A 27,349-nucleotide genomic window follows, 5' to 3' on the forward strand; every position below is an offset into this window, starting at 1 on the left:
ACGGATTTGCGCCGCAGTGTTGAACTGCGTCATCAAACATGGCGGCACCGGTTGCTGCTTTCATCGGCGGTCGCTGATGGTGTAGTTTTGTTTGGCGCGGCGGAAACTGGAATTTTATACCGAACGTCGCCACTTTCCCCTTATTCGGGTCAAATCATCAGTGTAATACTAGGCTTATCGGGGCTCTGGCGAAATGTGGAACAAGGAGGCGGAAGGGGCGAGGCGACTGCGCAGTTGGAGCTGCCAAATAGGACAACGTGCGCATCCGTACTCGGATCCTCAACGAGGCCAGTTCGAAGGTTGGGTCCGTGGACTGCATAAGCTGTGGCAAACTTGGACAGGCGGACTATCTTTGTATCAATGAACAGGCAGCGTTCTTCAACGCACAATTCATGTTATATGTATCTCTGTTTTAGACACGCGCCATTCCAGTCCGCTAAGTAGCGCTAATGCGCATATAGGCAGGTTGTTGGCTGCAGTTAAACGCGAGGAAGAAGTAGTGTTGTCATCAGCAGCAGCATCAGCAGCAGCATCAGCAGCACAGAATATCGAGTTCTACGCCCGACGTCCTCCTAAATCCTACGTTAGAGGAGGTCGACTCTTGAACCACACTCCAGTCCAGAGGGTGGCGGTAATGCTCGGTAAAATTCGGATTGCCAAACGCCATTAGACACAGAAGAAGATGGTAGCAACGTGCTAATGGCAGCAACCCGTCTACGAGGACGACCTTTTCCTTGACTTTTTTTTGTTTTTGCGCAAGTGTGACACCAAGTAAGTTTCAACTTCGGAAACGTCCCGAACTCGAATCTTCGCTGAGCGCTTGAGGGAAACGTGTCGTGACTGTGAAAGCATGCAGTCCAATTCGTTTTCTGGGTTGAATGTAGGTCGTCTTCGTTGTCTGTGGTGGGTGCCAAAATACAATTGCAAGTCGAATTTAACGTGACAAACAGCCAAAAATTCGGACGCAAGCTCTCTCAACAATTGTCGAGGAATTTAAACGTCGACTAGCTGTCGATTAGTCGTTTTAATAGTTGCGCCAGTATCTTGAAGTAAACTGGACAAATCCAGAAGGATTGTCTGGATTGGAGCATTCCTTTGAGAAAGCTCCACTTGTAATGATGGACAGATTTGAAAAATGCCACACCTTTCCTTGTGCTCAGGATGTTGTTGGCACTCAGGGGCCTTGCGGCGGATCTCCGTGCAAGTTTGGGGTCGACGAGGACGTTGCGCGAGGGTCGGCGTCATGTTCTCGCCACGAGGCCCCCCGCCCGCCTCTTGTCGCAAGGCAAACGCTCGCCGGCCAAGCTGAAGCTGAGGACGCGTGTGGCGGTGTCGCTGCTCCTGGGCGGCGGGCTCCTGGCGGCGTGGGCGCTGGCGGACGCCGAGAAGCGGCGAGAGGAACAGCGGACCCGCGCCGAGCAGCTGCGGAGGGCGGCGCTGGGTCAGGGCGACTTTAGCCTGGTGGACCACCGCGGGCGGCGCCGCACCAAGCGAGACTTCCTGGGCCGCTGGGTGCTGCTCTACTTTGGCTTCACGCGCTGCCCCGACATCTGCCCCGACGAGCTGGACAAGATGAGCGCCGTCGTGGCCGAGCTGGACGCCGACGCCTCGCTGCCGCCCGTGCAGCCGCTCTTCGTCACCGTCGACCCCGAGCGCGACCACGTGGAAGCGCTGGCCCGCTACGTTAAAGACTTTCACCCTCGACTGGTAAGTCGCAAATGTGCCCGGGCGACCCGCGGTGATTTGACCACACCGAGAGTTTGGGCTGCGACTCGCGTGTCGAATACAGCCGTATCGATAACGTGTCGTGAAAGAATTGACATTTTGATTTTCTGAGGAAAGATGTCACTTGTTTATTTCATGCGGCACAATAAGCAAGTTCATTGTGTGCTTTGCAAAGTCGTGATGCAGCTTCAAGTTTGTGTCGGACTGGTGACATTCAGATAAAAGTGAGCAATTCCTTGACAAAATGTCTTTTGTCTCCAAAATTTGAGGGTGGGGGGAAAAAAATCGAATGTGTTAAAGGATATCTTTGTGCTTCCTTGTCAAGCTACGATACGTGTCGACCGGCAGGTGGGCCTGACCGGCACGTCGGAAGAGGTGCAGGAGGCGGGCCGCCCCTACCGTGTCTACGCCAGCCGCGGCCCGCCGGACCAGGACGGCGACTACCTGCTGGACCACTCCATCCTCATCTACCTGCTGGGTCCCGACGGACTCCTGGTGGACTACTACAACCGTTTGAAGGACAAGGAGCACATGGCTCAAAGCGTCCGCCGCCACATGGCCGAGCAGCGCGGGTGACCCGACGGTGCCGTCCCGGGAGCCTGGGAAATGACTTTGAGCGGGAAGCTGCCCTATTTCCGCAGAAGTGGACGACGAGAAGATTGCAAAAAGCATTGCAAAGTAAAAAGTGGAGGAAGCGAGCGGGGCATTGTGTTCAAAGAAAAAAAAACGGATGAAAAGCAAGAGATGAAAAAAAACACAACTAGGTAAATTTGCAAATCCCCAATATGCAGGGGTCAACTGTAGTTTGTTTCTATTGCCATGTCGGTTCCCATATGTATATTAAAAAAAAAACGTAAGACAGAAAATGAAAGTTATTTTCAGAATCGAACGAGTTTGTTTATCGTGTCATTGAACTTGTCGTCAATGTGGGAAGAAACAAAGGTTCCGCCTCATCGTTTCTGGTCGGACACAGCACGCACGGTGCACAAATGCGGAAGAAAGTTAGCGGCGCTTCGCGGCGCTTCGGCATGGATCCACTCCACAAGGAAGTTCTGCAGAAGCTGCGCGTGGTCCTGTCCGAGCAGTTGCTGGTGTCGGATGGCGTGGTGCTGCCCTTCTTGTACCAGGAGGACATCGTGACGGCCGCGCAAGTGGAGGACATTTTGGCGGAGAGCAGCGAGCAGAAGCGCTGCCTCCGGCTGCTCGACGTGTTGCCCAAGCGCGGCCCGAAAGCCTTCGCGTGCTTCCTCCGAGCTCTCGACGACTTTGCCTGGCTCCGAGAGCGACTGCTGGAAGAGCTTGACGTCCGGACCGGCACCGCAGCGCACGAGGCTCCGACGAACCACCTTGAGACCACCGGTATGACTTCACACGGGGACGTTTCTTTGGTTTCCTTTGAATCGTTCACTCCAAAGTCTGAAAAGGATGGTTTAACTTGCGCTCGAATATTCCGTTCTTTCAAAGTATCTGACGTCATTAACGGATGACGTCTTGTTTCATTCAAACTTCTACGACGTCATTTATTCCGTTTCAACAGTGTAGAAATCTGAACTGGAACCTCAGGACTGGACTTTAAGGCAATCATTTAGATGATGTTCTTGCTGACGTCAATTGTTTTCCTAAAATTGAAAAAAAAAAAAAAAGCAGACTTGTTTAGTTTAATAATACATTCATAAGTGTTTCTCATTTTCATAATTCCATTTCCCCCCCACAAATGTCCTAATTACTCGATAAATGTATTCAGTGCAAGTTTAAATTGTTCAAATGGGAATGAGGAAAAGCGGAAAAGGCGAGCGGCACTCGAGTGACGTTGGTTACCTTTGTGTGTTTCACGTCAGAGGGCTTTCCCGACGAAGTGGCCCGGCGGGTCCCTTCCGAGCGGCAGCTTTCGCATCTGGCGACGGCGCTGGGAGGCGAATGGGAAGCGGTGGCGATGGACCTGGGCGTGTCGTCGGCCGCCCTCTTCCGTTGCCGTGCCGACCACGCGCTCAGTAGCCACGACGCCGCGCTGGCCGCCCTGTTGCTGTGGCGACGCTCGCAAGGCAAGAACGCCACCGCGCGACGACTGCAACAAAGTCTACGGGCCGCCGGCGTCCACTCGTCAATACTGCGGGACGTTATGACGTCGTGACCGAGACCCCAGGCTCTTTTTATGTTTGTTTTCATCTTATTTTTATTTATTTTGCATTCTGTCACACCTTTGAGACTGGACTCGGATAAAAAAAACGAAACAAAAAAACCAAGCGGCTGCTTCAGTTGCTGCAGCGACGGTAGAAGTAGAAATGGTAGTCTGTGAACAGCGCCCCCCCAAAGTGATGGTCGGTACTGCAGTCGGCTTGGCCCTGCGCACAAGTCACATGACACTAGGCTTTGATCCATTCTTTATCCTCTCTGCACTTCAGTGCCCCCGGGGTGGCCGAGAATCACAGAAATCCCTCCGATTTGCTTCCATTTCAAAGCGCGCGAGCGTCCTTACAGCCACGGCGGACCGGAAGTGGTAGGAGCTGTGGAAGAGGCGAGCCACGTGCAGCGGCCACTCGTGTTCCCCCTGCAAGCAAGCAAACACAGCAGCTGATGCGGCGCCGGCCGGCCACCGGGGGCGGCCGTCAGGCCGCTCTTTGCTGTCACCTGCGTGTTGGAGGCGTAGCCGAGCAGCTCGGCGTGGCGCGGGGCGGCGCAGGCGGCCGACTCGTGGGAGGCGCACAGGTGCACCAGCAGCAGCTCGGTGGAACTGAACACGTGGGACGACAAAGAGCGAGCGGCGGGTGGGTCAAGGTGCGCGTGCGCTCCGGCCGGTGCCAACGTGAACGCTAACTGGCCTCACTTCATGACGAGGGTCACTCGCATGTTGACGGGGACAAACGGACTGACGGGGACTTGGAAGACGAACCTGTCGGGTCTCCGGAGGACAAAGCAAGCGACGCTAAGAAGGTTTTGCATTTGTGATGTCTCTTTGTGTGTTGCGCACACTTACCCGCACTCGTCTCGCACGCAGTAGCGGCTGTCAATCACCTGCTGGTTCTCTTTGATCACGAAGGACTCCATGGTGGTGTTGGTCCCTGTCTCGCGAGCAGCGGAGGGAGGATATACACGTAGGCACAGGTAAGCCCACGCAGGCACGCACACGGCACGCGCAGCCTGATCCCAAACAGCCTGGCGTTTCTGACACACACACACGATGGCGGCACGTACAGTCCGGAGCGCTTTGAAGCCTCTGCAGAAGCTCGTCTCGGCTTTTCTCTGCAATCAAAAGCGCATTGTCGCTCGGTGTCACACGCGGCGGCGCCATCGGCCGCGCCGGCCGCTCACCCGCTCGGTGGCCGGCCGTCCGCGGGTCGGCGCCTCCCGCTGGCGAGGGGCAGCAGTACACGGCGTCGCAGTACAGCAGATCGCAGAAGTGCACGTCGGGGGGCCACGGCCCCGGGGGGCTGACGGGCGGCGCTACCGACGCAAGTCACACGGATTGAACATTCGATCCGCTTCGCGCGGCAATCGTTTGTTGAGCGGCGGGCAGAGATGATTGCACTGAGCGACGAAGCCGCGTTTACCTGAGCTGCCGGCGGCTGGTGTCGGAAGTACGCTGCTGTTACTGCTGCGGGCAAAACCACAAAACACTCGGGTCAAAGAACATATGGTTACGAGTACACTGCTTCTTGATTGACAATCGTTTGGGTCTACGTCCACAGAAACCCCAAAGGACCCCAAAGCATCCCGAGGGCAACAAGACCCAAGCTGAGCATGAGCAAGTGATTCACAAACAGGTCAGTCATCTGTTTTTCTTTTCAGAGAATGCAAGAATTCCCGGTGCCTTGAGATGCGAGTGCCGGCCTTCTCTTGAGAGTTTTCTTAGATAGGCGCCTGCGTCCGTCTCTCTGTCACCTGGCTTACGTTTTGGTCTTCTTGAGTCACATCAAAGTGCGCTTCAGACCCTGGCCGCTAGATGGCAGCAGCACACATCACAACATCCGCTCACATTGGCTTTCTGTCGGGCTGCTCCGAATTGTGTTTCGCCAAGCCCGCGACTAGGCGTTTCCACGGGGAACGACGATTTGGGACGCAAGCGCCGTGCCGCCATGGAGCCAATGAGGCCCGCATCTCAAGGCACCGCCGGCCGGACACGTTGGCACACACAAGTGTTCACCTGACGCTGGAAGGCGGCCCAACGTTGCCTTGCATTAAGTTGAGCAGGTACACGGCGCCGATGGTGATGATGCTGATACACACACACACACACACAGAGAAATAGTAGCTTCCGCCATCTAGTGGCAGAGCGTCGAATTGCTCCGTCTGTCACTATACATCGTTGCCACGGATAGATGAACAAAGATGCGTTATTTGTGGGTTGAAGTAGAAGCTCCCTCGCGGCGCCGTGCTTGCCACCGCGGAAAAGTGACGTCGTCACCTACCAGGCGGCGACGGCGAGGCACAGCGTGAACACGCCGGCGCGAAACGTTCTCTGCGACACGCAAGCGTCGGCGGGCGCCTCGGAGGCTTTGAGAGACGCGTGGAAACTCTGCGCCGTTGCCGCCGACGCGGTGCTGGGCTTCCTCGACGTCCTGTCGGACCGAGACGGAGAGCTTTTATGGCCAAAGTGCCTCGGTCCACGAGGAAGATTTGGGGCGAGAGGAAGTACCCGCTGGAGCGCAGACTTCCCGTCAGGCTCTTGAGCTTGGCGAGGCGTCGCTTCCAAACCTCCAACTCGCTCACACGGGTCTCCAGGCTGTCGGCCATTTTGGAAAGCTGCTGCACCGCGCCCACGTTCTCCATGAAGATCTGATCCTGGGTGACGGAGGAGAAGAAGGGAGCGGGAGCCGGGGCGGTGCGCCGGCTCCCGGGCACGTCCGGGCATGTCCGGGCACGTCCGCCTCGCCCGGAGTCTGGGCCGCGGCTTTACTCTGTGGACTGCGTGTTCTGCCCGCTCCGGCTCCTCGGGTTTCCTCCCACATTCCCAAAACAAGCACGCCTGCTCGCCTGCCCCCAAATCGTACAATATACCTTGTCCACCATCAGGAAGTTGTCGATCTTGAGGCCGCCGTGGCACGTGATGTCGCCGACCTCCTTGACGGCCGAAGGGAGTAGCTCCTTCACCTCTTGAGCCAGGACGCCTGAAAGGTCACATACCTTTGCAAGTGGCAAATTTCCAAACTTCAATGGCGCCCAGAGTCGTACCCGTCCGGTGCGTGTGTTCGATGCCCATCTGGGAGGCAAACTCGGGCTTGTAGTCGAATTCCACCAGGCGCATGCGCGTGATCCTCCTCAGCTGCTCCTCACCGTCCACCTGAGCAACGTGAGAGAACCAGCTTTTGCCAAGTGGCCAACTTCGGCGTCACCCGGCGGGCGCACCTCCCGGATGTTGCTCTTGGCGCGCCGGTCCGACGGCTGCATGACGCGGCCCATGACGGTGGCGTTGCCGCACACCACCAGCGCCTCGTCGGGAACGTCTGTGTTGATGCCCACCCGGCCGTGACACGTCACGGCGTCGTGCTCTGCCCCCCGCTGCCACAGGGTGTCGCCGTCCGTCTCGAACTGGCCGGGGTTGGAGGCCTGCGTGTGCGGTCCGGAGGGTGTGCGTGAAGAAAAGTGGCAAAGAAAGCGGCGGGCGGTGGCCGGCCTGCGGCTACCCTGACGATGAGTCTCTCGGACAGGAGGGCGGCCAGGAGGAAGGATGACGGCTCCTCGTCTTGCTCTTCCTCCTTGATGGCGGCGTACAACCCCACTACCATCCGGAAGTACCTGCGCATACGCAATTAGCACATGCGTGCGCACGCTCACAAGCACAAAGGGCAACATGCCTCTGGTCTGGGTTGGGCCGCCCCTTCTTCCTCATGTTATTGGCGGTGGTCTCGCTGAAATGAAGCCGTCCTAACGTCACTTTGCCCACGACTCCGGCGGCCACGCTAACCCTGCGGGAATCAGAGGTGGTCACGCGGAGCCGCCCAAACGCCGCCCACCCGTCATCGCCCCACCTGACTGGATCCAAAGGCTTCTTGGTGCGGTCGGCCTGAGACTGCTCCATGCTCACGCGATGCTCCGGAGATTCCATCTGGCGGTAACGTTGGCGCGGCGCCCGTTAGCGTTGCGGGCCAACTGCTGCAGCGCTAAGCTAACGGGAAGCTAACCTTGACCCCAAACACGTTGATCTCAAGGTAGCGGAGATGGCGCACGCCGCGCGGCGTTCTCACGTAGGCGGGCTCTCTGGCCAGGCCCACCTGAACCGTCACCTGGAAGTGGTTCTTCTTCTGGCATACAAAAGCCTCGTCGGTCGGGGAGAAGTTGAAGCCTTTGTCCGTAGCCACGGCCAAGGCCGGCGGGGGCCTGCGAGTAGGCCACAGAACAGCATGCACGCACAAAATGTAACAGGCAGCCAGCCCCCCGCCTCCCCCCTCGCCCCACAGCAGCATCTGCCTCACATGACGTGCAAGTTTGCATCGAGGACGGCGCTCCACTCGGCCGGACAAAAGGACTCCCAGCTCAAGCGCCCGCCGAGGACGGGTCCGCCTCGGGTCCCGTCGTCTCCGAGCGCAAGTCGGTCGGGTCCCGCCGACGAGTCCTGCGACTCGCTTCGCTTTCGTTTGCTTTTATCGGGGGAACTGGAGACAAACCCCTTTTAACTCTGGCCGTCCCTAATCCTCTTTGGTAGAAATGTACTGGACTTGAAGTAAGGAATGAGGATTTCTAATAGGCAATTCTTTTGCGTTCCACTAGAGGGAGCCCGCGTACCGTTTGTGGTACTCGTTTGAGATTCACTCACCAGTTTAGCGAGGGCAAGGCTGAGGTCAGCAGACGGGCGGGCGAGCCCGACGGCATCCCGCCGACTACGTAGCCGTCGGACCGCGACGAAGCTGCGGAGCCGCCGTCGGATTGGCCAAAATGCCAGCGGCATGCGGTCGGCCAGACGTCGGAGTGGAGGGGCCTCTCGGACCAATAGGAAATCTCCCTTTGGAAATCTGTTAATCAAACGCCGCGCTAACGTTAGCTATAGCACCATGGGTGGGGAGGGGAGTTCACCACTGACCTGGAATCCGCTCAGGTGAGCAGACGTCCGAGTCTGGGGGAGACTCGGGAAGCGGGCTAGCAAAAAACATGTCAGGGACGCTCAAGTCCATACGTGACTCACCAGCAGTCACACGGAGTCACTCGCAAAAACGGAGACACACACACACACACACACACACACACACACACACACACACACACACACACACACACAGCGTGTAGCATCTCACAAAGCATTGAAGTCGCTGCTGAGGTACTGCTCCAGGATGCTGGTATCCACGGCAACCGTATTGTCCAGAACTTGTCTGACGTCGTGACCTGCACGTCATCACGTCAGCGTCATCAGACGGACCGGACAGTTGGACTTTCCGATGTTTTGCCCAAGTTTCACAAAAGCAATTTCTTTTTCTTTTTTTCCCCCTCCATTTTGAATTCCACAGATCTCTGCTCGTTTGCCTTTCTGTGACTCGCACTCACTCCGGTGTTTGTTGACAGAAGCAAGTGGCCACTGAACTCAAGGAGCCACAGAAAGGCATCCGAGCGGACGTCCTTGGAGTTGATAAGAACCGAGTGCAAGTTGTGTAACGCCGGCCGCTTGGTCAGGCTGCGTTAAGAATGGAGTTGAGCTGGCCTGCCCTGGCCTGGCCTGGCCTGCCCTGGCCTGCCCTGGCCTGGCCTGCCCTGCCCTGCCCTGCCCTGGCCTGCCCTGCCCTGGCCTGCCCTGGCCTGCCCTGGCCTGGCCTGCCCTGGCCTGCCCTGGCCTGGCCTGCCCTGGCCTGCCCTGGCCTGCCCTGGCCTGGCCTGGCCTGCCCTGGCCTGCCCTGCCCTGCCCTGCCCTGCCCTGCCCTGGCCTCATTCTGCCCTATCCCCCCACAGCATTTTGCGTGCGCTCACCACGAAAGAACTGCTGCAGCGCCTCCGTCTCGCCGTGCACAGCCGCAGCCTCCATGCTAGCTGGCCAGTAGGTGGCGCTGAAGAAGAGCACAGTAAACTGCCTCAATTGGAGGAGGAGCATGAGGGTTGCCAGGCAACAGGCCTACCGAGTGAGTCACTCCCGCGCGCGCACACAGATACACACATTGACGGTCCGGTTCCGGCCGACGCCTGCCAAAGAGGGCTAGCGCGATTCTAGCCTGGCAACCGTGCTGTTGAAAAGTTACACCTGACGCACGCGTCAAGTTAGCTCTCGTACGTTCAGGCTCACCTGCCTTTCGCTCCAAAATGGCGGCGGCGGCGGCTCTCGACCGAGCGATGGCCCGTCTGTCAATCGGATCTTTCGCGCCGCTGGCCGTGGATCCGTTTGCCATTTTGAACGTCCATGTTTGCGCCCCGAGTGCCGACTGACTTGTTTTTTCAGGAAACGTCGGCGTTCCGGGGGGATTGGAGTTTTCTTCCCTGCCGTGTGGCGTCCGTCTGCTTAGTGTCAGGTGAACTTTGAGCTTTGGACAGGAAGGAGGTGTGTCACGGCCCCGTGCGTGTGCACGATCATACGGAACGCTCATCGGAGCGAGCCGCAGCCTCTATCACGGCCGGCTCATTTGAGGTGGCAACCGGAGCGGGTCGCACTCTGGACCGGGCCCGCTTCATGACTCCACATTTACATTTTCGGGCTGGTTCGAGCACCTTGACTCGCTGGCTTGTGCGTTTCAGGACTTGGTCCAGTCTTTCTTGTTGAAATGCCTGAACATTTGAGCAACGGATGAAACTTGCATCTCAAGGCACAGCTGTTCAAGTTTTGGAACGTGGGAGAGTGGAAAACCAAAATGAATAAACGTCACGTTATAATGCTACGATGACTCGTTCGTTTCTCATGGGAACATTTATCACATTGAAACGTTCAATGCTCTTGCGCCGTGCTGCCTGCCCTGCCCTGCCTGCCCTGCCCTGCCCTCAAAACAAATGTCTGCTCTGCAATGCTGAACTGTCAAAAGAAACGTGGTGTGGAGTGTCACACTGACATGCGTCACATGTCAAATCTGCATTAGGTTGTTGTTTTGTATTCGTCGGTGCTTTGCGGTCAGGAATCGGAAGGAAGAGCAGAGCTCGTCATGTGACAACAGAGATCGTCTGTGGAAGCAGGCGCCTCCCTCCCTCCTTCCTTCCTTCCTTCCTTCCCTCCCTCCCTCCGCCGCGCCCGTGTGTTTGGTTCGTGGGTGGTGTTAGGCGGGGTGACGAAGTGATTTGAATGACGTCGTTTACATTTGGATCGAGTTGACTTGACATCTTGTTCACTTTGGACACGTGACGTCGGCGCTTCCGCGAAAGAGTGATTCGCTCATTTCGAACAGACGATCTGTGGCGGCGCGCTAGCCGGCTAGCTGTAGGCTAAGAGACGCCGCCATTAGTTGCTTTGGCGTCACTGACGAGCCTTTAACTCGCTTTGATGTCGACAATACCATTCTGGCACTTTTCAAAGTCAACACAGCTACCGACGTGCTTGCTTTGACTTGTTAGCTAGCTCCCTTTCCCCCGTCGGTCGGAAGCCGATGTGAGCTGCGCAGCAGTTGACTTAGGACGTGCTAGCGAGTGTTAGCAAGCGGAGGAGGAGGGGGCGGCAAGCTTGTTGTGACACATCGAGCGGCCGCCATGGCGGCAGCTGGCGGCAAAAGCTTCTCGTTTAAGGTGGTCCTGCTGGGGGAAGGCTGCGTGGGGAAGACTTCCATGGTGCTGCGCTACTGCGAGAACAAATTCAACGACAAGCACATCACTACTCTTCAGGTGGGAGTTTCGGCGGCGGCGGGCAGGGCGGGTTGGCCGCTCGTTCGCTCCTGAGCGGTGGCTCTAATCGGGATGTCGCGGGTCTCGAAAAGAAGCACCCCCGATATCTCTGCGCGTCCAAAGTGGTGGTCTAGGGTGCGCCTGTTTTGGTCTCCTGAATGTCTCGAGCGAGACTTGCGGCTTATGATAGATGTCAGAGGTGACGAAAACAAGCATCCCCGATAACGCCGAAGAAATTACATGACTTTTTTTTTTTTCTTTCTTTCTCATGAGCGTTTCAGAAACGGTTATTGTATACATACACGCGCGCACCTTCTATTGTTCGGTGAAAGCGAAACTCTTTGCTTCTGCTAAGTCGGACTTTTTTCTTGGTGCCATAAAACAAGTTGAAACACATCGGTGAAGTTTTGCATTGACTGAGCTCGATCTGTAAGCACACGATTACCTACGCCGCGGTTTGTCTATGAGGGAGGACGGAAGGAGAATCACAGAAAGTATTTCGATTTGATTGTGGCAAGAAGACTGCCATCCACCTAGAATGGAGAGCAGTCCAAAGAGCGAGCGAGCGAGCATGCTGCATGTTGGACGCTTTAGTGCGCGCAAATATTTGGCCGACGTTTGCTGGCTTCACTCGTACGACTTGACATAAGAAGAGAGAAAGAGCAGGTGCAACGTTCCTCTTGGATTCCTGTTCTCAGCTTAAATGGTTAAAAACTCGCTCATGTCTTAAGGATCACGTTTAGAATTTTTGCAGAGTGAAGCACTGCCCTTATTTGGAAGCTGGACTCGTTTTGGGGAAAACTTGTTTGGAACGGTGACAAGAAGAAAGCCAGCCAGAAGGGTTCCAAGGAAAACTCGCTTTGTGAATGATGTCATTGTTCTCAAAGCAAAGGGAACAAACGGATTAGAACCGTGAAGCCGCTGAACTTTTTTTTTTTTTTTTTTTTTTTAATGTGATTGTATTTTAGCGCCATGGTCTAGCGTGATCTCGCCTGTGTGAATATTGCATCTTCAATTGACGTGTGTGTTCCTGTGCAGGCGTCCTTCCTCACCAAGAAGCTCAACATCACGGGAAAGCGGGTCAATCTGGCCATCTGGGTAAGACGGCGCTTTCCGTGCACGTTTGTAGCGCAAAGCGGATCACGTGATTGCCGTGCGTGCGTGCAGGACACGGCGGGTCAGGAGCGCTTCCACGCGTTAGGTCCCATCTACTACAGAGACTCCAATGGAGCCATCTTGGTATATGACATCACCGACGAAGACTCCTTCCAGAAGGTAACGACACTGCCGGTGGAGCTAAGCGTTGGCCTCGGTCTGACGAGGGTTGCGTTGCAGGTGAAGAACTGGGTGAAAGAGCTGAGGAAGATGTTGGGCAACGACATTTGCCTGTGTATAGTCGGTAAGTGGCGATCGTCGTGACAACAAAAAGCACGGAAACAAACAGAATATCATCCCACGCAAAATGCCTCTCTCATTACTATGACAGTTCATCTAAAGTTTTAGTGGGGTTTTTTTCTCCAAATGAAATCAGCATAGGGTTAGGTCCTTTCAAAGCTATTTGGAAAGCGACGGCGCCACTCCGTGCCCTCTGACGAGTTGGCCGCCTTCGCCCGCAAACTATTCTCTCAGTTGCCGAATGTCGCGCAGGTAACAAAATCGACTTGGACAAAGACAGGAACGTGTCGACGGAAGAGGCGGAGAGGTGAGCGTGCGAGCGAGCGATAACGGCAGCAGTCGGGCCACTTCTCACGTCTTGTTGTCGTAGTTACGCCGCATCAGTGGGCGCCAAGCACTACCGGACGTCGGCAAAGCTCAACAGCGGCATCGAGGAGCTCTTCTTGGACTTGTGTAAACGTAAGTCGACCGCGTGGGCTCATCCGTACGGGTCTCGACGATGGCTCACGTCACGTGACGCCACGCGTGTCCACTCAGGAATGATGGAGGCGGCGCAGGCCGAGGAGCGATCGAAGGGAAACGGCGGCGGCCAGTCAGCGTCCGGTCGCAGGGGCGTTCAGATTGTGGATGACGATCCGCAGTCCACGCCCACCGGGGGATGCTGCTCGTCGGGCTAACGCACGTACACGCCCGCGCGGCGGATCCGGTCTGTCGGTGCCGCTGACGATCGTGGGAAGGGGTTCATAGTTCAAAGTCCAAGAAGCAGGAAACATGCAAGCGACCGTTTCCTGCCCAATTGTTAGTAGACGTGCGGGAGGACACGTGACATCACTTCCTGTCTGACATAGAATGCGCCGCCGCGCCCGCAGGCAGAGATTGAAGCGGAAAATGGCCGATTGCTCCCCACTATGTGCTAACACAATTGTGCATGCTTGACCGGAACGGCCGTCCTTTGATTCCGAGAACAGATGTCGTGTCCATTAAATGCTCATTGGAAGTCGCGTGTGCGCAGCGTACTTTGTGCCGTGCGGAACTAGCTGGCAGGCCACCTGTCGTGTCGGTCGCTGCCTTCCCTGCAAAATGACAAGCGCTCGGCAAATTGAAACAAAGGCGCTTATTTGGCAAACGAGGACGAACGAACGAACGAACGAAGCGAGGAGGAGCTTTGGATTGGGATGACTGCCGAATGTGCGACCAAGGTCTTTATTAAAAATCCCAACCACAGTAGTCCTAGCAAAGAGAGGAAGTGCTTCATTTAGAACCAACCCCAGGCGTGACAGCTTGAAAATTGTAACAGCAAAAAGATTTGTCAAGGCGTGGTGGCTGTCACCACGGCCTCCGAGCAAAAGGGGGCGCCGTCTAGTAGGGGCTTTTCAGCTCCTGGTACTTGGGGAGCCCCGGCTGGAAGATGGCCGGCACCAGCATGACGCCGGGGCGTCTGCCCATACGCAGCTGGTGGAGGAGGACCGACGACAGCGTCAGGCCCAGCAGCTGTGGGAAACGACAAGTGAGGTCGACGCTCGGCCCGCCCCTCCCCGCCCCGCAAACCTTCCTTACCGCCAAGAGGGCCAACGCAAAGACCACGCCGATGGTAACGTCAAAGATCAAGAAGACGTAGGTGGCCACCAGTGGGAAACACGGCTGCAGGCAAGCCCCGCCCGTCAGCGACTTTCAACTGTGCCGTCACGAGACCCGAGCGAGCGAGCCACTCACCTGGCGAAAGACGGACTTCTTCATCTGCAGCATCAGCTGTAACACGCGCACAGGTGAGTCACCACGACGGCAAGTTTTGCGCTTATGCTCTCATCTTACGCTGTAGTCCACGTTGCGACAAATGTCCTCCGCGCGCGCCGCCTCATCACACAAACACGAGTCCGGGATGTCCAGCCGCCAGTCGTCGACGCTAAACACGCCGCAACACTGGAACTGCACGCACAAAGTCAGCTGGCGCCGGCCGTTCGGCGGGCGCGCACCGACGACCGGCCGTCACCATTTCCTGAACCCCGTCGACGATTTGCTTGGTCTTGGGGTCGGCTTCATCCAACGGCAGCAGCTTGCGGGCCTTGGCGGTCATCACGCCCTGCATCTGCCGAGGCGCACGCGCCGTTTGGCATGGTGACGGACCATGCGAGCGCCCGCGTGTGGAGGCAACCTTACCTCGGGACGCACAGCCACCAGGGGGATCCCGACGCGCATCATCATCAGTGTGCCGATCACCATGCACACCAGGAACTGCGTAAAAGAGACCACGCCGTTGGTTCACATTCCCCGTCCGGAGAAGAAGTTGACAAACAAAAGTGCCAACCAAACCCACCGCGATGAGGGCGGCGCGGCTCAGGCGCAGTGCGCCGTACGCGCCCAAGGCGGCGATCAGCAAGGTGACGGCGCCCACCACGTAGAGCAGGACCAGGCCGATATCGCCGCCCTCCAGCTGGAAGCGCACAAGCTGAGAGAGAAAGCCTCTGCTGGCGTCAGCCGGCCGGCCAGCCAGCCAGCCGGCCGGCCGGCCAGCCAGCCAGCCAGCCGGCCAGCCAGCCAGCGACTGCTCAGCGACGGCTCTTACCGAAATGTCATTGAAGCGTGTGGCCAACTGCAGCACCACAGCAAATGCGATGATGGCACACCCTACAATCTGTGACCAGAAGAAAGCCGGCGGCGACAGTTGCAACATTTGACTTGCCAAAACCAATGTTGGCATCATTGCGCCACCTAGTGACGCTAAAGGAGAAAAACAACTTTCCAACGCTGTCGGGCCTGGACGCGCACAAGGGGCAAAACAACGACTTTGTCTTTATTAATAGACAAGGGTGCAATTTAATTGGTTGAAAACACAAACTAAAGCGCGTTGTGTGGGGCTACGGAAGAGGCTAACGTTAGCACGAGGACGCGCAAGTGCGCATTTTTCATTTGGCGACCGGAAATGTGCTAGAGTTGAACTCACCGCAAAGAAAAGGTTCGACACGATCAAACTGAGCTTGACGCAGCTGTTCACTTGAGTCATGTTTGCCGCTTGCGCTCCAGCAAATGCGGGGGAAAAAAAAGGCGAAAAGTCAAGACGAGCGTTCAGCCCAAAGTCTGCGCGACGGATGAGGTCGATGGCGACCGAGGAGGAGTAGGGAAAGTCATTGAGGGCCGGCCCTTTCCCGTAAATGACTACCTGGCCTGCTAAATATGGGCATTTCCGCTCCGGCGGCTGCACCGACCAAGTTCGCCGCCGGCCGAAAAAGTGTGGCGGAATGATGAGCCATTCAGGAAAACACCGTGAGTTTGATTCCCGCCCGCATATAATGTGTTGTGTAAGTGTGTGGGGGAAAGAAAATCTGCAAAAGTTTGTACGGAAGAGGATTAGGGCCAGTGAAGAAAAATAAAGGAGGATGACAAGATTCTGAGAATAAAGTCAGGATTCCCACTTGAAAGTCAGAATCTTTTTTTTTTTTTTCACCTCTTCCGTTAGTTTGTGCCATCTTGGTTCAAGACGTTTTTTTTTGGTTTTTTTTACAATGTTCTGTATAGGCAGGTGTACTTTATGTGTCATCCCGTTTATGATTTGAATTCAAAAGGAGCCACTCCAACTTATGCCAGCCGACTGCTTGTCTTGACCTGTCGGCCCGAAGGGGGCGCTGCAGCAGCGCATTTACGATGTTTGGCCTCGCTCGGCTTTCAAGGCTGATTGCAATTAAGGCTTGGAGCCACGGTCGGTTCAGCTCGCTATTCAACCTGCTTTGCTTATTTTTCTTGGGGCGAACTAGAGGAGGGCCTTTGAGGCTTCCAAGTAAGAAGGCCATGATGCAGTTGCCAAGTGGTGAGCGAGCACCTCGTCTGGCTGTCATTTGGAAGTGTGGCTGTGGAATGAGATGGGACGGGAAGGAAGGAAGGAAGGAAGGAAGGAAGGAAGGAAGGAAGGAAGGAAGCCAAGGCGTGGATCCGAAGCTTGCTTGCTTGCTTCTGAAAGTTTCGCCTCGTAGCCGATCTCGCTTGATTCTCTGTGGAGTTTTCTGGCGACTTTGATGCGTCGCCGCACCGCATGCACGTGGCCGACCCTCAGCTCAACCAGGCGTCGGTCCGGCCGCCCCGCCGAAACATTTGTGGCTACGCCCCCACTCTGCTTCCAGTGGAAGTGCTCGCTCACACACTGACCAGTCCATTGGTTGTCTACGTGTACCCTGACCTTGACTGTGACTCGTGTCATGGTTTGCCGTAGAGTGCACACGTGTGTGTGTGTGTGTGTGTGTGTGTTTGAGTGGGCGTTGGAAGTTATTTGCAGCACCGCCAGACAGGAAGCGGAGGACAAAGAAGGAGCAGGAAAGGCGGAGCTCCCGTCCCGCAGTGGTCGCGGCGCTAGCGGAAAACGGCGGCAGAAGCGGCCCCGCGAGCATGCCCGACGGCTACCGCCGGCGTCTCTGCCACCTTCAAAATGGGGGGGCCACGCATCGCTGTTGTCGTGTGGACGCTGCAGGTGAGCGCCGTCACCCTGGAGCGAGCCAATTTTTTTCAGCCAATTGAAAACACCCTTGTGTCTTTCAGGTTCTGATTGGCTCAGCCGGGACAGACGAGACGCGGCACGCTTGTCGCCCGTCCGTCATGGACGTGACGTCCGGTTGGGATGGGGTGCGGCTAACTGTTAGCGCGCGAGGGCGCAACTGCTCCCTGGCCGTGCGGTGCGCGGACGCCGTCGAAGACGTCCCTTGCCGCCAAGAAGGAGGAGCCGAAGCGGAGGCAAAGGTGACGGCGAGCGCGTGGCCGGCGGGCGCCGTCGTCTTCACCTGCGACTTGCGTCATTTGGAAGCGGGAAGCGCCTACCTGCTGCGGGTCCACGCCGGCCCCGCCACGCCAGAAGTGGCCAACGTCAGCGTGCGCACCTGTAAGTTGTCCGGTGCCTTGCAAACGGGCTTCAGCCATACTGTAAGGTGGGAGGTTGGGTTAGATGATGGCCGTGTAGTCTTCCAAAGCGCGCTGTTCTTGGTGAGCACGAACGGCGCTTCCCCTGATTAGAAACAGGAAAGGCGAGCCGGCTGACGGGAGCCGATGAGGCCGGCCCACGGCTTGTGTGTGCGTGTGTGTGTTTTGGAAAGCATCCAAAGCAGAAGTTGTTGTTTCCACGCTGGGCCGAACGAACTCTGTCGTTTTCCTGTCCTCGATTGTTCTTTTGTCTTGCGTGCGTGTGTATCCTGGCGCCCCAAATTACAACAGCCTTCAAATAGCTTTGAGGTGTTTTTGGTCTCAACGTGTCACTTCCCTCCTTCACCACTGGGGGGGGGTCCCGTGTTTGGTTGTGTCAGGTCCTTCGGCCCCATCGGGCCTGAGCGTGACTTCCAGGCGGAGCGACAGCCTGGGACTTTCCTGGCAGGCGGGCCCGGGCCGGACCCAGCGTTTCAGGCTGCTCGTGTGGGAGCGCTCCCGAGCCGACCGTGAGCGTTCTGGCACGCCCGCCTGGGCTTTTGGCCGGCGAGCTGAGCGTCCGCCTCTCTCGCTAGTGCTGCTGAACGAGACGCTGGAGAGCACCGCCACCTGGCGCGCCGTCCGCCACCTCACCCCGGGCAGGCGCTACAACATTACCCTGGCGACGGAGGCCGGCGGACTGCGCAACCACTCCACCATCCACACGCAAACAGGTACAGACAGGTCAAGTTTCTGTTCATCCTGGAGGACTTTGAGCGTCCCTCATCTTTAGCGCCGGCCGCCGTGGCCAACCTGACGGCCGAAGCCGACGGCGCCTCTTTGCGCTTGTCGTGGCGAGGACCGGCGGGCGAGGCGGACGCTCTGTTGGTGTCGCTGCGTTCGGACGACTCCGGCCCGCGCCAGACGATTCTGCGGCCCGACGCCGGCGAGGTGGCGGTGGACGGGCTGACGCCCGGCTCGGCCTATCGCGTGACGGTGAGCACCCGCAGCGGGGAGCTCATCAACTCGTCGGAGATCGACGCTCGCACAGGTGGGACGGCCGGTGGCCCCCTCGCGTCTGGTGCGCCATTCCTGCTTTCGGCAATTGTCCGGTCTTGGCGTTTAGCGCCGGCCCCGGTGTCGCTCCTGGCATTGACGCCCTCCGCCCTGGGGGGTCTCCTCTTGTCGTGGGCGCCCCCCGCCGGGCACTGGGACGGCTACGGGCTCGTCCTCCGCGACGGCTCCCGGGAAGTAGTCGCCGCCGTCGACCTGCCCAAGGAGGCCGTCGACTTCACCTTCCCCGGGACCGGACTGATTCCCGGACGGCGCTACCGAGCCACGCTGGCCGTCAAAAGTGGACGGCTGGCCGCAGAAAGCAGCTGTGACGGAAACATGCGTGAGACACGTGCAAACACAGCAAACGCATTCAGGCCAGGCCAGGCCAGGCCAGGCCAGGCCGCACACTCGCCAACCTGTGTTGTGTTGCGGTCAGTTCCGGCGCCCGCGTACGACCTCCACATCCGGCACGCCGACGAAACGTCCTTGAGCGCCATGTGGAGCCACGCTCCCTCCGGGTGGCGGGACGCTTACTTCCTGACCCTGGTCCACGGTAGCCCCGCCCACCCACCCGCCGTCCCGTCCCATCCGATCCCGGCTGACCGGCCGCTTGACCCCTCCAGGTGATGTCACTGTGGACACCAGGGCGCTGGAGCCTCACGTGAGGGAGTGCACCTTTAACGTCCTCACGCCCGGGAGGATTTACAACATCACCGTGACGGCCAGGAGCGGAAACCTCAACGCGTCTGTCTTTGTGGAGGGGCGGACAGGTGCCCGTCGTTCTCCTCTTCCCTTGTGATTGTGCACGTGTGGCTGATGTGTGCGCCTGTTGCAGTTCCTATGGCGTTGAGCGCCGTGACACTGCGCAGCGTGGCCGTGGACAGCCTGCAGGCGTCCTGGGAAAAACCAGGCGGGGACGTCGACCGGTACGAGCTGGCGCTACTCCGGGACAGGTGGGCCGGCACAAATGTGGAAGGGGGGGGGGGGGAAAGCAGCGTTTGACGTCTTGTGTTCTGTTGTCCAGTGTTGTCGTTCAGAACCACAGTGTTGCGCTTCCGGTTGGCCCCGCCTCCTTGCTGCTTTGCGGTCTCACGCCCGGCGCACTGTACAGGCTGGAGGCTATCGCGGTCAGCGGCGGCGTGCGCTCCAAAGTCACAAGTCTCGAGGGAAGGACAAGTGAGTCCGACGAAGCCATTTCAACGGCGCGGACGCGAGTCGCGCGTGACCAAGTCGGCGTGTGCTTTTTTCAGCTCCGGCATCCGTGAGCGAGGTCACGGCGGTGAACGGCGGGCGTGCGGATACGCTGCGCGTGTCCTGGCAGCCGGCGCGCGGCGTGGTCGACAGTTATCTGGTCCGCCTCGAGGACGGCGCGGGAACGGCGCTTCACACTCGGGCCGTGTCGCGGCGCTCGGTGGCCGAGTGCTCCTTCGGCTCCCTGACGGCCGGACGCGTGTACGCCGTGGTCATCGTGACCAGGAGCGGCGGCCTAGAGAACGCCACCCGGGTTCACGCACGCACACGTAAGGCCCCCGCCGGGGCTCGGGACCCGGAGCCTCCCTCCCTCCCTCGTCTTGCGCTTGCTTTTGTGCGACGTCTCCCTCTGGCCAGCAGAACCCGCCCCGGCGCAGAACCCCACGGCCGTCCACTGGGCAAGGGACGGTTTCCTCAAGGTGCGTTTGCCGTCTCCGTACGGCAGCGGGCTGAGCCTGAGCGGCCGCGTGTCTTTTGTCAGGTGTACTGGCGGCCCGCGTCGGGCGACGTGAGCGCGTACGTGGTGGCGCTGTGGTACAACGGCAGCGTGGCGCAGCAGCAGAGCGTGCCGCCCGCACGCAGCGACTGCGTCTTCGGCTCGCTCACGCCCGGCCGCCTTTACGCTGTCACCGTAGCCACGCGGAGCGGAGACCTCGTCAGCAGCGCCGCCACAGACGGACGCACCTGTCAGTCAACACGCGCGGCGACGAGTCCGACGCTAGCCCGCTTGCTTTCTTTCTTTCTTTCTTTCTGTCGGTCTTTTCTCGTTCCTTCCTTCAGTGCCAGGCTGCGTGTCCAATCTGTCGCTGAGCAACGCAGGATCAGGTGAGCTGACCGTCACCTGGAGCCCCGCCCCCGGAGATGTGGATCACTACGAGGTACTCCGGAGTGAAAAATGACCCGAGACTCCCCGGGCCCGCACGTGAGCTTAGAGCGCTATCTTGCGCGCAGATCACACTGCTGTTCAACGACACGCGGGTGTTTCCGCCGCTCGCGTTGGACAGCGACGCGAGACGCCACCGATTCACGTCGCTGACGGCGGGACGCCTCTACAAGACGGTGGTGTCCGCTGTCAGCGGGCCCAACCGGAGGGCGCTCTTCATCCAGGGACGCACAGGTACCCGTCGGGTTCCGTTGCCATTTTCTGGCGGCGGGCGCTCGTAGACGTGCCGATTTTGTCGTCCCCCGTCCAGTCCCTGCCGCCGTGACGGACCTCAGCCTGACGCCACGGCCTCCCCCTGAGGACGGGGGACTGACGGCCAGGTGGACGCCGGCGCTGGGAGACGTGGACGTGTACGTCGTGTCGCTGTCGGCCGCCGCGGTGAGTCGGGCAAGAACGACGACTCGACTTCCCGCCTCCATCCGCGGCTTCCCGTCTCCAGGGCGGCGAGGCGGCGGCGTCTCGGCTCGTCCCCAATCACGTCTCGTCTCTGGACTTCTCGGATCTGATCCCGGGCCGGGCCTATAATCTCACCGTGCGATCGCGAAGCGGGGAGCTGACCAATAGCGAGGCGGCGTCCGGCCGCACAGGTGAGCATCGGCAAACGGAGCGAATCAAGGGTGCGCTTTCTTCAATTTTCAATTTTCAGCCCCGGCGCCCGTGAGCGGGCTGCAGGCGGACAAGGAGCACACGCCGCACGGCCTGACGGTCACGTGGGAGCGGCCGGCGGGACGCTACGACGCCTTCGGGCTGCTGCTCGCCGACGGCGACGGCGCCGCGCTGGCCGACCTGACTCTGCCGGCCGCCGCCCGATCCCATCGCCTGGAGGGACTGACGGCCGGGAGGTGGTACGGCGTGACCGTGCTCACGCTCAGCGGGGGCGTGGCCTCCGCCCCAGTCACGGCCGAAGGGCAAACACGTGAGTGCGGCGCGTGGGCGCTCTTTTGCCCAGGCTCCCCTGAAGCTCCGCCCACTGCGTCTTCAGGTCCCGCCGCCGTGAGCGACCTAACGGTGACGTCTGCCAACTCGTCATCCCTGGGCTTCTCGTGGCGCCACACGGACGGGCACGTCGACGTCTATGAGGCGTCGCTGTTCGCTCGGGACGAGGAGGAGCGGGAAACGGCCGTGGGAAAGCGGCAGGTGCGTTTGCGGAGGTCGCCGTGGACCGCATTCGCGGCTTTTAACGCCCGGCGCGGCGGCGGCAGGTTTGGGCCGAGCCGGCGGGCGTGCAGAAGGTGTCGCCGGGCGTGGACGCGTGCCTTTTCACGGGCCTGCAGGCGGGAAGTCTGCACCGGCTGCAGGTGGTCAGCTGGAGTCGACACCTGAGCAGCGACTCGGCCGTGGTCGCCAGGACAGGTCATTCGTCGAGGCCACGGGGACGGCGACGTGGGCCGCGCTTGTCGCTGACGCCTTTTCCGCCGCTTGCTTTGTCTGTCGGCAGCGCCCTCTCCCGTCCGCGGCCTGCGGCTGGACAGTTCTGGAGAGACGGACAAACTGGCAAGCAGCTGGAGCCACGGCGACGGCCGGCGGAGCGCCTACCAGGTGGGGCGGACGGCACGGATCGAGCCGAGCCACGCGGTTCAAAGCCGGTGTGTGTGTGTGTGTGTGTGTGTGTGTCAGGTGACCTTGACGGAGGCGTCGGGCGCCGTGGCGGGAGCCCGGCTGCTGGGGGCGGAGCGTAGCGCTCACGTGTTTGAGGGGCTGCTTCCCGGGAGACTCTACCGCCTTGACGTGGTGACGCGCAGCGGCGAGATGAGCGGCAACGCCTCGGCGCTCGCACGCACTGGTAAGCGCCGAGACAAAACACCCCTTTTTTGGAGAATGAAGGAACCTGAAGATCATCATCCTAGCTCGTCACGCCAAACAGCCGTTCCAGGGTGTTCCCATTCTCGGAGGATATGCTCCACGGTCTGGGCGCCCTCTCCACACTCACACCACTGATCCGTACCCTTCACCTGAAGATGAAAGTGAAGCTGAGCGTCAAGATTTTGCTTTCAGCTCCAGCCCCGCCCACCCGGCTGTCGATCCAGCAAGGCCCGGACAACGAGACGCTGGAGCTGGCGTGGGCCGGCCCCGCCTCCGGCGACTACGACAGCTTCGCCGTGGCGTGGACGCCCCCGGACCGCTTGTCGCTCGCTCGCTCGGGCCCGACCGCTCGCCTGCTGGCCGGCGCCTTTCCGGGCCGACGCTACGACTTCACCGTGGCCGCCGTGAGCGGGGCGGCGGGCGGGCCGGTGGCCACCAGCCGGCCCATCCGGACCACCGTCACGACAAGTGGGTGGAAAAATGACCCCCTGCGCCTTTGACCTTTTTGTAACGCCAGCCAGCGCTGTCCCTCCCTGCAGGGCCGTCCCCTCTGCGCTCCCTCCGCTGCGTCCCCGTGTCGTCGTCGTCCGTGTCCTGCCGGTGGTCTCCCCCCGTGTCCGACTTGGACTCGTTCGAGGTGGAGTGTCGTCGCCACGACGACGGGGAGTTGACGTCGGCCGTGCGTCTGGGAGCCGCCGTCACGGCGGTCACCCTGGACCGATTGGACGCCTTCAGGAAGTACGCGGTCACCGTGAGGGCGGCGTCGCACGGACGCACCGGCGCGCCCAGCACACGCACGGCCGTCACCATGATCGACCGTGAGCACTGGCGCCGACAAACGCCGTCCGGACGTCTGGGCTTTTGACTGACGTGGCCGTCCATGCTCCGGCAGGTCCCCCGGCCCCGCCCCCCGGCGTGAGCGTGAGCGCGGCCCAAGTGACGTGGTCGTCCATCTTGTTTCGCTTCAACTGCTCGTGGTTCAGCGACATCAACGGCGCCGTCAGATACTTTGCCGTCATCGTGGCCCAGTCGGACGGTAAGGGCTCTCTTTCAAACGAGCTCGGTCTGAGCGCGGCGTTCTGAGCGCGGCGTTCTGAGCGCGGCGTTCTGAGCGCGGCGTTCTGAGCGCGGCGCTCGTGTCCCGAAACAGCCCACGAGGTCCTGCTGCCCGAGCAGCGCCACCCGCTGCCCTCCTACCGCCACTACGTCAACAACGCCTCGGTCAGGGCCTACCAGAGCGCCTACTTCCTCAACAGATGCCCGCCAGACGCCGGCGCGGCAGCCGACCAGGTCAAAGGCGCACGTAAGCGCAGGCGGGCACGGTGAAGCCGACTGAGCTTTGCTCCCTTTGCTCAGTCGGTGGAGGTCAACTTGGGGGCGGGAGGCGAGCGACTGGGCGGGCCCTGCCATCGTTCCCGTGACGACTCCTACTTGGGCGAGAGCTTCGGAGACTTCTGCGACGGCCCGCTCAAGCGGAGAACTTCTTACAGGTCACCACCGACTCCGGCTTCGTGCTCGCGCTTGACGCTAACTTGGACGCGTGCCTGCAGACTCAGCGTGCGAGCGTTCACGCGACTGTTTGACGAAAACGGCGGAGAGTTTCCTCGGCCGCTCTTCAGCGACACCTACCTGTCCGCCCCGCTCAGGACGCAAGCAGGTAAGGCATCTGCAGGCTCGAGCAGGTGTCACCGGGGCTCCTGTGACCTGCGTGCGTGCGTTGCTGCCAGAGCCACTAGGGGGCGCGGTGGAGGGAGCCAGCACCTGCACGTTGGCGTTGGGCGTGACGGTGACCCTGGCCTCGCTGCTGCTGTACCGCCGGCGAGTGAGGAAAGTGTACGTCCGCTTGCCGCCTCGCCCCGCCCCGCCCCTTTGCCACCGGGCTTACTTGTGTGTGTTTGCAGCGCGGCAACGCAGGAGAACCCGCTGGTCAGGATCAATCTGTGGAAGGAGCCGCATCGCGCCGGCACCTACCTGGGCGTCAAAAGGTCAGTGTGCGTGCGCGCGTGCACTCCCTCGCGGTTCCGGCTGACCGCTGTGCTTTTGCTTCTCAGCGGCGCTCGTCGTGTCTCCAGGCGAGTACGATCGCGACCGTCTGCGCGTTGGCGCGCCATGCCGCGTGTTGTGTGACGTGTATGGTGTGCGTGCGTGCGTGCGTGCGTGCGTGCGTGCGCGCAGTCCGGTGAAAGCCGCTCACTTTGAGTCTCACCTGTCGAAGCTCCAAGCGGACGCCGGCGTTCTGATGTCCGAGGAGTTTGAGGTAAGGCGAGCGCCGACTGGGCGGGGCGTCGTCCCGTCCTCACTCGAGGGAGGCGTGTCCGACCGGTAGGAGCTGAAGGAGGCGGGTCGCAGTCAGCCGGCGGAGGCGGCGCGCCTGCCCGACAACCGCGCCAAGAACCGCTATAACAACATCTTGCCGTGTGCGTTCACTTCCCGCCGCCGCCCACTTGGCGCCGCCGCCATGCACCCGGCGTAACGCACCTGAATGCGCTTTTCCAGATGATTCCACACGCGTCAAACTGTGGTGTCTGGACGACGACTGGCGCTCCGACTACATCAACGCCAGCTACGTGGCGGTACGCCCTCTGCACGCTATGCGCACTCTGCGCGCAGGCAGGCAGGCAGGCAGGGCGTATCGCCTGAGTTGCGCCCGCTTGTGTTACAGGGTTACAACCTCCGTCGCGAGTACGTGGCCACGCAGGGCCCGCTGCCCGCTACCAAGGACGATTTCTGGAGGATGCTGTGGGAACACGGCGTGCGCCTCGTCGTCATGGTGACGCAGTGCGTGGAGAAGGGACGGGTACGATGCGCGACGCGGCCTGACCCCGTGACGGCTACGACCGTGACGCCTGGGCCCTCCCTGTCGGTCGCGCAGGTCAAGTGCGAGCGGTACTGGCCTTCCTACGATGAGACGGCGCGCTACGGCGAGCTGCTGGTCCAGATGACGTCCGAGTCGGTTCTTCCCGAGTGGACGGTCCGCGACTTCCGGATTTCCCCGGTGAGCGGCCGGCCGCCTGAGCGAGGGTTAAGCACGCGGGTCGCCGCTAACTGTGGTGACTGGCACGCTCACAGGAGAGAGGCGGAGCCCCCCGTACCGTCCGCCATTTCCACTTCACCGTGTGGCCCGATCACGGCGTCCCCGAGGGCACGCACGCCCTGGTCCAGTTTGTCAGGACCGTGCGAGACTTTGCGGATCGCTCGGCCACCGCCGGGCCCACCGTGGTCCACTGCAGGTTGCGGAGCGCGCGCGGGTCGTGTCGTGCCGTGAGTCTTGCCTTTTTTCACCTGGGTTTGGTTTTCAGCGCCGGCGTGGGCCGCACGGGGACCTTCATCGCGCTGGACCGCCTGCTGCAGCAGCTGGACGCCAAGGGCGGCGTGGACGTGTACGGCTGCGTCTTTGACCTGCGCCTCCACCGCCAGCACATGGTCCAGACCGAGGTGAGGTCGGCCGCCGTGAGCCGTGACGGTCACGGTGATGTGGTTCGTCCCTTTCCATTGCAGTGCCAGTACGCCCTCCTGCATCAATGCGTGCGCGATGTGCTGAGAGCACGCAAGCATCAGAGCGACTACGCCATCTATGAAAACTTTGACCCGGACTTGCGCCGCGGTGAGTAGGATGTTGGCGTCCTTGCGCAATGATGTCGCCGCTCACGCCGCTTTGTCGCTCTTCTGTTCCAGAGCTGATCTACTCGGGCCGCTGACGAATGAATGAATGGATTTACTTTTAGATATGAAAATGATTATGGGATGGATGTAAGTAAATATGATAAGAAATCCATAACAGGAAGTATCCATATATTTGAACCCTTTTTTACAAGCTTCCAAAGCACTTGTATCCGTTACGTTGTATCCGTTGATCTTTAGCTGAGCCGGCAAATAAAGGAAGGAAGGAAGGAAGGGAGCTGCGATGTTGCCGTGTTTGTTGAGCTACTTCACTCTACTCCACTTTTTTGCCTTCAATTTGTGACGCTTGCGGTGAGGACAATGATGTCACAAGCCGGAGCGGAGTCGTCAGCGGAGCGAGTGCAGGTGCGCAAATCACAAGTGGGCGTGACCTTGGCCTCGAGGAACGACAGGGTCGGGGTTAGCGCGGTGCTCCCTCCCAGCCTCCCTCCCTCCCGCCCGCAGCGCAGCGGTCAGTCAATGCGACGTCACCCGCCCGCCCGACACAGGCAGGCAGGCAGGCAGGCAGACCCAGCCGCCTGCTCCGTGGAGTCCGGGCGCTCCAGCTGCAACCGTGCCAGCCACGCCACGGAAGACCACGGCCGCCCGCCCGCCCGCCCGCCATGATGTCACTCCTTCCCCGGACACTTGGCCAGGTAAGCGGGTAGAAGACGCTGCCATTCACTTTGCTCGTTCCTTTGTGAACATGACGTGTGTTGGCACGAGCAGTCAAGTCAAGTATGTAGTCAAAGGAGCAAAAGAAAGCGAGTAGGGATTTGTCAGAAGAAATACCGACGAGGAGATAGATACCTTGGGCGGAACCGAGCCAAAAGCCGAGCGGATGCTTCAAATAACGTGTGTCTGCTTGTTTCGAGATGACGCGCTCCTCCGGCGGTAGTGACGTCACGTAGGCCGACATGTTGA

The 27,349-nt window shown here is 59.7% G+C and overlaps 6 protein-coding genes across 22 annotated transcripts; 4 read left to right on the top strand and 2 right to left on the bottom strand.

The window, feature by feature from the left end:
* The first annotated feature begins 30 nt into the window (after nucleotides 1–30).
* sco2 (synthesis of cytochrome C oxidase 2) lies at nucleotides 31–2,612 on the top strand. Of its 2 annotated transcripts, none has more exons than XM_085902155.1 (3): nucleotides 31–771; nucleotides 1,161–1,707; nucleotides 2,074–2,612. In XM_085902155.1, the coding sequence occupies exons 2-3, from the start codon at nucleotides 1,162–1,164 to the stop codon at nucleotides 2,299–2,301; spliced, it is 774 nt and encodes a 257-aa protein (XP_085758281.1). In that variant the 5' UTR covers nucleotides 31–771; nucleotide 1,161; the 3' UTR covers nucleotides 2,302–2,612. The 2 variants fall into 2 exon arrangements, with proteins under 2 accessions (XP_085758281.1, XP_085758280.1); XM_085902154.1 differs by having other exon boundaries at nucleotides 757–903.
* A 56-nt stretch (nucleotides 2,613–2,668) lies between these two features.
* On the top strand, nucleotides 2,669–10,651 carry cradd (CARD and death domain containing adaptor protein). 10 transcript variants are annotated; one of them, XM_085902166.1, is made up of 6 exons: nucleotides 2,669–3,084; nucleotides 3,564–4,656; nucleotides 4,721–4,827; nucleotides 5,412–5,486; nucleotides 5,741–5,913; nucleotides 10,079–10,651. In XM_085902166.1, exons 1-2 carry the CDS (start codon nucleotides 2,715–2,717, stop codon nucleotides 3,854–3,856), a joined length of 663 nt encoding a protein of 220 aa, XP_085758292.1. In that variant the 5' UTR covers nucleotides 2,669–2,714; the 3' UTR covers nucleotides 3,857–4,656; nucleotides 4,721–4,827; nucleotides 5,412–5,486; nucleotides 5,741–5,913; nucleotides 10,079–10,651. The 10 variants fall into 10 exon arrangements, with proteins under 10 accessions (XP_085758292.1, XP_085758289.1, XP_085758290.1 ...); XM_085902163.1 differs by having other exon boundaries at nucleotides 5,741–10,651; XM_085902164.1 differs by having other exon boundaries at nucleotides 5,752–10,651.
* myrfl (myelin regulatory factor like) lies at nucleotides 3,839–10,777 on the bottom strand. 3 transcript variants are annotated; one of them, XM_085902144.1, is made up of 24 exons: nucleotides 9,926–10,777; nucleotides 9,616–9,692; nucleotides 8,952–9,039; nucleotides 8,741–8,796; nucleotides 8,477–8,672; nucleotides 8,136–8,315; nucleotides 7,845–8,040; nucleotides 7,692–7,768; nucleotides 7,518–7,628; nucleotides 7,347–7,458; nucleotides 7,069–7,269; nucleotides 6,895–7,003; nucleotides 6,721–6,830; nucleotides 6,359–6,504; nucleotides 6,132–6,281; nucleotides 5,867–5,938; nucleotides 5,274–5,317; nucleotides 5,035–5,166; nucleotides 4,918–4,965; nucleotides 4,700–4,784; nucleotides 4,550–4,624; nucleotides 4,354–4,456; nucleotides 4,202–4,273; nucleotides 3,862–4,067 (listed from the first exon to the last, which is right to left on the bottom strand). In XM_085902144.1, the coding sequence occupies exons 2-24, from the start codon at nucleotides 9,668–9,670 to the stop codon at nucleotides 3,978–3,980; spliced, it is 2,508 nt and encodes an 835-aa protein (XP_085758270.1). In that variant the 5' UTR covers nucleotides 9,671–9,692; nucleotides 9,926–10,777; the 3' UTR covers nucleotides 3,862–3,977. The 3 variants fall into 3 exon arrangements, with proteins under 3 accessions (XP_085758269.1, XP_085758268.1, XP_085758270.1); XM_085902143.1 differs by having other exon boundaries at nucleotides 3,839–4,067; nucleotides 4,202–4,456; nucleotides 9,930–10,777; XM_085902142.1 differs by having other exon boundaries at nucleotides 3,839–4,067; nucleotides 4,202–4,456.
* A 258-nt stretch (nucleotides 10,778–11,035) lies between these two features.
* Nucleotides 11,036–13,835, top strand: rab21 (RAB21, member RAS oncogene family). Its single transcript, XM_085902172.1, has 7 exons — nucleotides 11,036–11,439; nucleotides 12,478–12,537; nucleotides 12,607–12,714; nucleotides 12,775–12,838; nucleotides 13,087–13,141; nucleotides 13,205–13,293; nucleotides 13,372–13,835. Exons 1-7 carry the CDS (start codon nucleotides 11,308–11,310, stop codon nucleotides 13,509–13,511), a joined length of 648 nt encoding a protein of 215 aa, XP_085758298.1. The 5' UTR covers nucleotides 11,036–11,307; the 3' UTR covers nucleotides 13,512–13,835.
* A 169-nt stretch (nucleotides 13,836–14,004) lies between these two features.
* On the bottom strand, nucleotides 14,005–16,030 carry LOC147040534 (tetraspanin-8-like). 2 transcript variants are annotated; one of them, XM_085902156.1, is made up of 9 exons: nucleotides 15,776–16,030; nucleotides 15,398–15,466; nucleotides 15,149–15,280; nucleotides 14,992–15,066; nucleotides 14,825–14,920; nucleotides 14,647–14,760; nucleotides 14,548–14,583; nucleotides 14,392–14,475; nucleotides 14,005–14,325 (listed from the first exon to the last, which is right to left on the bottom strand). In XM_085902156.1, the coding sequence occupies exons 1-9, from the start codon at nucleotides 15,833–15,835 to the stop codon at nucleotides 14,194–14,196; spliced, it is 798 nt and encodes a 265-aa protein (XP_085758282.1). In that variant the 5' UTR covers nucleotides 15,836–16,030; the 3' UTR covers nucleotides 14,005–14,193. The 2 variants fall into 2 exon arrangements, with proteins under 2 accessions (XP_085758282.1, XP_085758283.1); XM_085902157.1 differs by having other exon boundaries at nucleotides 15,149–15,265; nucleotides 15,776–16,029.
* On the top strand, nucleotides 15,324–26,840 carry ptprb (protein tyrosine phosphatase receptor type b). Of its 4 annotated transcripts, XM_085902140.1 has the most exons (41): nucleotides 16,129–16,606; nucleotides 17,036–17,290; nucleotides 17,359–17,695; nucleotides 18,114–18,242; nucleotides 18,309–18,446; nucleotides 18,506–18,763; nucleotides 18,839–19,108; nucleotides 19,205–19,321; nucleotides 19,392–19,538; nucleotides 19,604–19,721; nucleotides 19,793–19,944; nucleotides 20,019–20,288; nucleotides 20,380–20,438; nucleotides 20,501–20,705; nucleotides 20,800–20,897; nucleotides 20,971–21,136; nucleotides 21,213–21,340; nucleotides 21,402–21,549; nucleotides 21,609–21,878; nucleotides 21,945–22,099; nucleotides 22,165–22,315; nucleotides 22,401–22,501; nucleotides 22,580–22,745; nucleotides 22,958–23,233; nucleotides 23,305–23,583; nucleotides 23,658–23,801; nucleotides 23,916–24,055; nucleotides 24,122–24,255; nucleotides 24,316–24,422; nucleotides 24,493–24,598; nucleotides 24,667–24,750; nucleotides 24,817–24,837; nucleotides 24,941–25,022; nucleotides 25,092–25,182; nucleotides 25,262–25,338; nucleotides 25,428–25,562; nucleotides 25,638–25,760; nucleotides 25,835–25,995; nucleotides 26,065–26,200; nucleotides 26,264–26,369; nucleotides 26,441–26,840. In XM_085902140.1, the coding sequence occupies exons 2-41, from the start codon at nucleotides 17,249–17,251 to the stop codon at nucleotides 26,461–26,463; spliced, it is 5,850 nt and encodes a 1,949-aa protein (XP_085758266.1). In that variant the 5' UTR covers nucleotides 16,129–16,606; nucleotides 17,036–17,248; the 3' UTR covers nucleotides 26,464–26,840. The 4 variants fall into 4 exon arrangements, with proteins under 4 accessions (XP_085758265.1, XP_085758263.1, XP_085758264.1 ...); XM_085902139.1 differs by lacking the exon at nucleotides 16,129–16,606 and adding an exon at nucleotides 15,324–16,095 and having other exon boundaries at nucleotides 17,076–17,290; nucleotides 18,114–18,446; XM_085902137.1 differs by having other exon boundaries at nucleotides 16,128–16,606; nucleotides 18,114–18,446.
* Nucleotides 26,841–27,349: the final 509 nt, after the last annotated feature.

This window comes from Syngnathus leptorhynchus, chromosome 21 (assembly GCF_054491065.1).
Source record: "Syngnathus leptorhynchus isolate UIUO chromosome 21, UIUO_Slep, whole genome shotgun sequence".
NCBI lineage: Eukaryota > Metazoa > Chordata > Actinopteri > Syngnathiformes > Syngnathidae > Syngnathus > Syngnathus leptorhynchus.